The following is a 10,041-nucleotide window of genomic DNA, read 5'->3' as shown; positions in this document are numbered from 1 at the left end:
TAAGTAATAAATTAGTTGTTTTTGATAGAACCGTAGACGATGGAAATATCCAAGTTTTAACGAAGGTTATGCCAAAATTTTTCTAAAAATTTTGGATAAAATTTAATGGAAAAAATTATAATTGGTGTTATATCTTATTTCTAATTTTTTTGTTTTGATTTTTCTCATTTACATGAGTGCTAAAATGGTGACAACATACTACCTAAAGGACTCAAGAACATTTTTATTCATAGAGACACTAATATATGTTAGACTTTTAACTTTTGGTTGAACTTGTGTAAGAAATATAACTTGTAGAATAAATCAATGTAGTCACTAATGTTATTTTGTTTTAAAACAATTTTAGTTAAATAAAGTATATTTAAATTATCTATATTTTTACATATTATATAAATATTGACTTGCTTAGTGAAGTAGTTAATATGTCAGTTAATTAAAAAAATAATTTAGTAAATTATGCATGTAATTTGTATTAAAAAAATTTGTTACAAAATAAATATTGTGCTTTTGTAACTAAAAAAAATGTTACAAAATTAAGTTATATTTTGTAACAAAATTTTATGATAAAAAAAAGTACTATCACAAAAAATATTTTGAAGATCAAAATTTGTTATCACTTTTATAACAAATTTCGATTTTTGTATAAAAAAATTGTTACAAAATATTACTTTGAATTGTAACAGTTTCATTTTTTGTTACAAAAACTTTTTGTAGCGGGACATACTGCAACAGTCCTTTTTTGTTACAAATTTCTTTTGTTTTAAAATTTCAGCTTTTTTGTAACAATTTTTTATTACAAATATTGCTTTTTTTTGTAGTGCGTGACTAAGTGCAAAACAGTGACAAGTTTGAGTCGGAGACAGTGAGTGCAACTGTGCAAGAGTTTGAAGGTAAAAGAATGGGTGATGAGAAAAGAGATGAGACTCGAAAAATAAGAGAGATATTGAACGAACTTAGCGATGGCGATGATTCGCTTTAGGGCAACTTGGGAGGTGGGGGTGTTTAGCGACGTCATTTTCATTTAAAAAAAATGACCTGATCCAGGTCATATAAACCGTTTGAATCATCGATTCTTTTAAAAATCGTTTGAATCAAACTAATTTTTATAAAATCTTATGCTTAAACGGTCTAATCAGTGGCTCAGTCTGATTAAGTGATCGAATTTTTAATTGAACCAGTCGAATTGAATCAAGTTTAATAACTATGAAATTCATAGCATAAGCTCTAAATTTATATCTAACTTACTTAGGAGTATCTACAAGACCAATTAATACATTAAAATTAATAGGTAAATTGTTATTAATCGAGTGGTTTTGAACATCATTTAATTATTACATATGTTAATCTTTTAAATTTTTAAAAAATTAAAGACAAATTAGTCTTTCAAAATTTTAAAATTAGAGAAATCGTTTTTCCCTTTCATTAACGACATCAAGTGATTTTTGACAGAAAGATTGTCAAAAACTTAAGTAATAATTTTGGTTCTTCAGAAATAATTACGGCCAACAACACATATATTTTTGGGACTAAGTTATCATTTTACTCTTAATTTTATTTATCATTAACATTTTTTAAAATGATTTTTATGGTAAATTTTCAGGAATCATTTTAATAGTTTATTCTATTTTATTATTAAATACTTTTAACCAAATAAACCAATCAATTAACGATAACATTGCAACAAAAGGCAAGTGGGAAAAAGTATAGAGTTGAGTGAGTCTTTGACTTTGGTGCCGATCGAGAACTTTCTTATGTAGTTGCTTTAATTATTCTTATTCGTGATGTATGCGGTATATATCCGTAGTACGAGCCATTGGGTACAGAACATAGAACAATTTTGTTGACCATAGATTTTTGCGTCTATCATTAGTCCCCACATTCAAACACTAATTTATTAATGTTATTTACTTTTCCGGGTGAAGCTTATGAGTTCTTTAATTGGTTAAAAATTTGACTAATGTAATATCCGAAAATATATATTTTTCATTTTTAATAAATTCATAAAAATATAATATAAAAATTATGCGCAGAATAATATTGTTATTAAAAATAAAATTGGTTATATTATTATCTTATAAATTTATATATGGTAATAATTAAAATAAAATTTAAGGCTTGTTTAATTTATATTTTTATATCTAATTTTTTCTGTTTTATAATTATATGAAAGAGATTAAAATATCTATCAATTTTAATCAATCAAACACGGATATATTTAAACATTAATCTTCACTAATGGTGTATATAGTTTAGATGAATAGTATTTGTCACTAATAATTATTTTTTAAAGCTCAAGCTACCAAGTTGATTAAACAAAATGATATAAATAAATTATATTTTAAAATTAACAATTTTAGTCTTTTTTATAATTGTAAGTAACATTATTTCAAGACAACTTAACCATGTACTACTGTTTTAAAAATCATTTTTACCAAAATATTCAAAAATAAACTTATTATTTTGATATTATCGATTACATAAAAAGTTACTATTAAAATTATAATTTAATTTTGATATCATGTCAATGTAAAATAATTATATATATATATACATATATAGATATATAATATCATATTAATAAAAATAATTATTTTTTTATTAACTACATGACTAATTAACTAAAAAAATGAATATAATTAGATAATTTTATAAAATATTTTATATTATCAGTATACCAAAATTAAATACTTAAATTTAATGTTAATCATTTCAGTTTTCTTTTTCTAAGAATGCATTTTTTTATACATACAATATGTAGTTTAATTTTTTAGCTTTCCAAAACAGATTTTCAAGATAATTGAATAAACTGACTTTGTGAATTTTTAGCACCAAAAAGCTAAGGCACCTTATGTAAGTTATATATTAACAAACTTTGGTTTATAATTTGCTAATTAATTTTGATGCCAAAATCAAAATCAAATGTATTCCCAAATCATATATAGTGTACATCATGTTATATAAGATATTAAAATTCGTACCTAGCTTTTTCCACCCAAACATCCTATTTTGGATGAAGAGATCTTGATCACATGTTCACAAGTGTTAGATATCATTATATAGCATCCAATATATTTGATATTAATAATGTAGAAAAGATTTAGCGTGTCTTCCCACATATAGAGATTATCAAAATACTATATTATATATCAATACTAATATCATTCTGATTTTATTTTATAAGAAAGGATAGAGATTCAACAGTTTTATTAAAATTTGATAAGTATTTAATTAGTAAAAGAAAAATGAATAATTTTATATTATTAGATGTAATTTTATACTATTAAAAATATTAATAATAATTAATTAATGAATATAAATAATAAAATTTACTAATTTCTTAATATTCCTCTTATTTTATTATTATTTTTGTTCAGAAAACGTATAATTGTGCAACGATTTAACTACAAAAGAATTGTATATGAAGTGTTAGTTATAACCTCCCCTCTCATATTCGCACTCACTGTTTGTTCTTGGATTTTTTGTATAATGCGATTCTTTTATATTCTCAATCAATTATGTAATAGTAACAAACAAATATTGATTATATTACTCCCTCCGATTTTACATAACTGCCTTTTTACGGCGAACAATGTAGATATGAAAAAGTTTTGGATGATTTGAGTGAAAATAGGTTAATTTGGTGTAATTGTAGTACAATGGTGTAGACAATATATAAAGTATGTGTTGGACAGGTTTTTTTTTTTTTTATTTGACATGAAAAATGCGTGTTAAATACGTGTCATCTTCTTATTTATATATAAGAGTATACGTAGAAAATTATTACATAATTTTTTAGCACATCTACAATATTAAAAAATATTCTAAATGATAGTATTATGCAAAAACATCACTTATTTTTTTATATAAAAAATAATTTCTACCTTTTTATGGTAGTAAATAATAGTTATTTTAAAATAGAAGGAGTATATATAAATATATAATGACAAATTTAGGGATTGATTTTTTAATGTGTATATAATATTTTTGAGTTAAATTTATAAAAAAATTGTTTACAAATCAGTCTAATTATCTAACAATTCTTAATTATCCACTCCATGTGAAGTCGAGATTTTCACTTAAACAAAAATATCAAACATAAGAGTAAAAATCAATGAAATCTTTAGTTTCAAATTCCCTATCCATATTTAAAAAAAAAAACCATTTTGAGAATTTCACTCAATTTTATACCATATAAATTATTTTTAACCCAAGAGAGTCATCATACCTGCTATTTATGGAAGATAAATACCCAAAGTAGCAATATGTACGGTCCTGGGGTAATGTATTTTTCAGATGACAATAATATTAGGTCATCTAAATATTACTATCACATCCATCTACCATAAACTCACATTATCAACAGAAAAAAAAAAGTGTAGTACTGTACAGAAATTTATTTTCTCAAAAAATAGATTAAGCATTAAAAAATAAATAAATTTTTAATTTTCTTAAAATCTGAATATATTAATCTCTCTATTTACTTGAGTTTAGCAAAATCAATAAAAAAATTAAATATAATTTTTATTGTATTAGTCTAACCAATATACGAATATACACATAAATTTTTTTTTTAAATAAGACAAATTAAACTTAAGTATCAATATGTCTAAATTTTTTATTGATGTTAGCGAGTCAAAAACTCAAAAATCTATTTTTTTTTTAAGAAAAAGTTGAAAATAAATTGGAGGAGGTTACTGCGTTTATGAGCCACAACATCCCTGACCTAAAATTCTGATCTATGTTTGTTGTGGAATTTTGACTCTCTCTCTCTCTCTCTCTCTCATAATCATGGCACCACCCACCACAAAGCTTTTTTTCCCCTCTAACTGTTCTTATCTGAGTCAGGCAGGTACTATGCAAGGCCACCTATAAGTACGGCAATTCTTTTTTATTTTCAAACTTTGGACTTTTCGCAACCTTTTCTCTTTCTTTATTTAAAAATCTTTTATATAATAACATTTCTTACAATCGATAAGAAAATTCTGCTCTATATATATAATTGCTTTTAAATCTGTTTATCTGCCATCGGACCGCGCTTAGATTTGGACTGTAATTTCATGCATGTTATCTAAATTTGTAAGTAGTATATAATTATTAATTTAATATGTCATAGATAATTATTTTCATTAATGATAATTAAATTTTGTAATAAAATTTGCGTATATTGGTGTTGTCAAAACCTAATTTCAAAGACAACTTTTATTATTTAAAATATTGATTGAAGAATTTTTTATTAAATTTGTAATTAATTAGTTAAAAGTTATTATTTTTCTAAAAAAATACAAATTTTGTTAATAAAATGATATAATTTTATTTTACAACATGTAAAAAATTTTATATAAATAATAGAATATAAAGAAGATAAGAAGAAGAAAAAGTTGTTTAAAAAATAAATAATTAATTTAAGTAAGAAAAGTAGAAAAAAGGTTAGTGTGAATTATGGGGCAAGGAATGGTCCTGGCCATCGTACTGGCCGCACTTGAATCTGTCCTTCCTCATATAGTCCTCCACCATATGTCATCTGCATCAGATAATGAAAGCCACTCACTAGCCCCTAAATTACCTTCTTACCCTCCCGCTTTTCCACTTATTATTTCCGTCCATACCTGTCCTTCTCCGTACGGCTGCTTTTATCTTCCGTATCTGACCAAAATACCCTTCCTCTAGTTAGTAACGTTCTATATATTGTACTGCCACTTTTTCTTTCTTTTGTTTTATCAAACAAAATATTATTTAAATATATATTCTTTGGTATATATTTATTATTTATATGAGTAAAATTTAATTTTATTTTTAAATAAAAAAGTAAACATTTTGTTATTTGTCGGATAGATTTATTTTAGAATAAAATTAAAAAAATTTGCTACTCAAAATCAATTTTGAGTTCTTCTTCACAACTATAAAAAATATTTTTTTTAAAATACTATAATTAATAATTATACTACATATACAATGTATACAAAAAATTAAACATTAAATTAATTATTAATATAAAATATATATTAAAAATAATTTAAATAATATATATATTTATACATAAATATATCGATTGATACAATAATTAATTTTTGATATGTATATACTTTTTTAATAAATAAATCCAACCTATATTAATTGTTATAAAAAAGTAAAACATATGAAAGTTAATTATTAGCAATTATCCTTGAAATGAATGTTACATGTTAAACTAGGTTGTACCTGGCACCTGACTTGGAGCAACAGAAGTTGAAAAGGAATAGAAGGGAACAAGGGACTTTTTTGTCATTTGAAAGTGTAGATAGATAAGCCCGGCAGGTACACAACGCTCTATTTAGTCTTAAATATAAAAGATGACAAGTGATTGATAGGGGCATTTTAGTCCTTATAACAAAACACCTCACCCATCTTCCTCCCTCGTCTCCAATAAATCAATCATCAAGCAATAAATCTTCTGTTAAACCGTTATAACAAAAACAACTCACTCTCTTCCTCTTCCTCTCTTCTTTTTTTTCTTTGGAGGACCAAAAGAGAAAAAAAAATGAAGAAGCAGAAACTACTCCACCCAACTATGGACCACGGTAGAAACAACCCCTTCGATGCGTTATCGGAAGAACTCATCTTCATAATCCTCGATTTCCTCGAAAACCAACCATCTTCGCTCAAATCGTTCGCTCTTGTTTGCCGCTCTTTCCACTCACTTGAATCCCGCCACCGCCGCAACCTCCGACCACTGCGCTCCGACCACCACAACCTCACGCGCCTCCTCACGCGCTACCCGAACCTCTCCAACCTCGACCTAACCCTCTGCCCGCGCGTCACTGATCCGACGCTCAACTCGCTAGCCGGCGCGTGCGGCCACGCGCTCCGCCGACTGGATCTCTCCAGGTCGAGATTCTTCACCGCCGCGGGGCTGACGAGCGTGGTTGTCAACTGCCCGAACTTGGCGGAGCTGGATTTGTCGAACGCGACGGAACTGAGGGACGCGGCGGCGGCGGCGGTGGCGCGTGCGAAGAATTTAGAGAAGCTGTGGCTGGCTAGGTGTAAGCTCGTTACGGACATGGGGATCGGGTGTATAGCGGTGGGTTGCAGGAAGCTGAAGTTGATAAGCTTGAAATGGTGCGTTGGTGTTGGTGATTTGGGGGTTGAGTTGCTTGCGATCAAGTGCAAGGACCTTCAGAGTTTGGATCTGTCCTATTTGCCTGTGAGTTCTTGTTCGTGTTCTTGTCTCTAATTTGGTTCAATAGTTAATATTATGATGTGTCGTCTTTATTTGTTTTTTGATTCAACAAAAATGGAAAATTGGATGGTGATTGAAATTACGGGATGGATTAATGACTTCCACATGTTTGATATTTTGATTTATTTATTTTTATGTATATTTGGAATTGGAATCCGTGAATTATTACTATTACTCATTAATAATTGTTGATGGTGTTACCAAGTGTATTTGAAACTGAAGCAGCTCATGTGAGGATAAGTTAGTGATGAAAAGCAAAAATAATGAATTGGTTTTCCAGTTAGTTTTTTTATTGGTTTATTATGAGAAACAACCATATTAGATACCATCAATAGTATATAGCGTTTGAGCTGTTCTTTTGATATTAAATTGACTTATTACTGTTTGAATGTAGGGTGGGTTTTTCCTATTGAGTTATAGGTTTTTAGAAAGATCTGGTTGATGTTGTTTGTCTAATTTGTTTATTGTGTTGTGCAGATCACAGACAAATGCCTGCAATCAATATTTAAGTTGCAACATCTTGAAGATTTGGTCCTTGAAGGATGCTATGGCATTGATGATGACAGCCTTGCAGACGATGTCTTCAAACAAGGGTGCAGGACGCTAAAGGTATGTATTTTCTTTTAGATGGAACATTTGTTTGCATCAATTGGTGTACTATTGATTTTTCCTTCTCTTCAACTATGCACTTGTTTTCTTGATATAACTTGCTACCTGCTGCCTTCTGCAGAAACTTGATATCAAAGGTTGTCAAAATATTAGTCATGTTGGTCTGGCCAAGTTAACAAGTATTTCTGGATGCATGGAGCAACTCATCCTGGCAGATGGCTCTCCTGTAATTGTTATATCTTGGTAAATTTTTTTTTTTCAGTACTTGGGGTTGATGGTTTCAATTGTTGCTAATTGTTATTTGATTTTCCAGGTGACTGTTGCTCTTGCTGATGGTTTGAGTAAACTCTCCATGTTGCAATCAATTGTATTAGACGGCTGCCTGGTTACCTGTGCTGGATTAAGGGCCATTGGAAATTTGTGCATTTCACTTCGGGAACTAAGTCTAAGCAAATGCATGGGAGTGACGGATGAAGCTCTATCATTTCTCGTGTCTAAACACAGAGATTTGAGGAAGCTTGATATCACGTGCTGCCGCAAGATAACTGACGTCTCCATTGCCAGCATTGCGAATTCTTGCACTAATCTCACATCTCTCAGAATGGAGTCGTGCACTCTAGTTTCACAAGAAGCATTTATCTTGATTGGACAGAAGTGCCATTCACTTCAGGAGCTTGACCTAACAGATAATGAAATTGACGATGAAGGTCTTAAGTCCATTTCTCGTTGTTCAAGACTCTCCGTCCTGAAAGTAGGAATTTGCTTGAACATAACGGACAGAGGACTTGCCTATGTCGGCATGTGCTGCTCAAATTTAAAGGAGCTGGATCTCTACAGGTTTGTGATTCAAATTTATAGGCTTTAGATTTAATGTATAATGTATGCATCCTTTGGTGTTATATAACAATTTCAATTTTATGTTTTGCTTTTAATTTAAACATCATTCTTTTGCATCAAGTGAAATTGATTTAGGTTGAAAATATGCACTACATTGAAGTCACATAAGATCTAGCAGAACTGGCTTCAATAAATTTTACGGGTTGCTCATTGGTTAAATAAATCTAGAATCAATTTTATCAATTGAACAGTTAACTGAAAGATCACCGTGAGTTGTCACCAGGGATTTATTTTATTTTTTTCTTCTCCTTCTCAGGTCCACAGGAATAACAGATTTGGGCATTTCAGCAATTGCTCACGGTTGCCCTCGCCTTGAGACAATAAATGCAGCCTATTGTACTAGTATCAGTGATAGTGCATTGATCTCCTTGTCTAAATGTCCGAATTTGAAGACCCTTGAAATTCGTGGATGTGTTCTTGTTACATCGCTAGGTCTAACAGTTATTGCAATGAGTTGCAGACAACTACGCCGGGTAGACATCAAGAAGTGTTACAACATTGATGATAGCGGGATGATTCAGCTGGCTCATTTCTCCCAAAATCTAAGACAGGTATTTTCCTTGTTTCTCACTTTTCTATGAATCATAGAGATGCTGGAAAATCACACCTGAAGATTCTAACGTTATGTGCATTGCCGGTCTTGCAGATTAATTTGTCGTATAGTTCGGTTACAGATGTCGGGCTGCTGTCACTTGCTAGTATCAGTTCCCTACAAAGTTTTGTCCTGCTTCACCAGCAGGGCCTGGCTCCAGGAGGACTTGCTGCGGCCCTGTTGACATGCGGAGGGCTCACAAAAGTGAAGCTCCATAGTTCGACAAGATTTATGCTACCAGAGCAGCTTATTAAACACATAGAAGCACGAGGTTGTGTGTTTGAATGGAGAGACAAAGTATTTCAGGTATATATCCATATCTGGTCTCTGTCTTGAGACTTGGAGAAAATACTAATTTAGTTAAGCAAGAGTATTGATTACTGAGGTTTTTATCATATATCATGGACAGGCCGAATTGGATCCCAAGTGTTGGAAATTACAGGTAGAAGATATAATGCCACATGATTTTCACTGATGATTTGAAGTTGAGGGAGAATACACTTGCATATGGCGTTTGATATGCGAGTTTGCGAAGAATTTCACATGTTGCTCAGTCTTGGATGATTAGCAGAACTCAACCATTTCCTCCTCGTCCCTGGGCCTCCACCTCCACCAGAGTGAAATGGAAAAAAAAAAAGTGTGAATTTGTTTCGTCCATTGGAGGCTAGACATCCCCAAGGAGGGAGGTTCAGATAGAAGCTTGAATTTTTTTTAGGTCACAAGACTA

The 10,041-nt window shown here is 30.1% G+C and overlaps 1 protein-coding gene across 1 annotated transcript in view; it reads left to right on the top strand.

Moving 5' to 3' along the window:
- Positions 1–6,430: 6,430 nt before the first annotated feature.
- LOC107475421 (F-box/LRR-repeat protein 3) overlaps positions 6,431–10,041 on the top strand; it is a gene marked incomplete in the record, with an annotated part of 3,965 nt that continues 354 nt past the window's right edge. Inside the window, 7 exon segments of the mRNA XM_016095050.3 lie at positions 6,431–7,180; positions 7,694–7,825; positions 7,947–8,051; positions 8,139–8,662; positions 8,979–9,273; positions 9,369–9,620; positions 9,724–10,041. Coding sequence (XP_015950536.1) covers positions 6,518–7,180; positions 7,694–7,825; positions 7,947–8,051; positions 8,139–8,662; positions 8,979–9,273; positions 9,369–9,620; positions 9,724–9,789 — 2,037 coding nt within the window.

This window comes from Arachis duranensis, chromosome 2 (genome assembly GCF_000817695.3).
Source record: "Arachis duranensis cultivar V14167 chromosome 2, aradu.V14167.gnm2.J7QH, whole genome shotgun sequence".
NCBI lineage: Eukaryota > Viridiplantae > Streptophyta > Magnoliopsida > Fabales > Fabaceae > Arachis > Arachis duranensis.
Note: the sequence above shows the minus strand (reverse complement) of the source record. Positions and strands in the feature narration are given on the sequence as shown.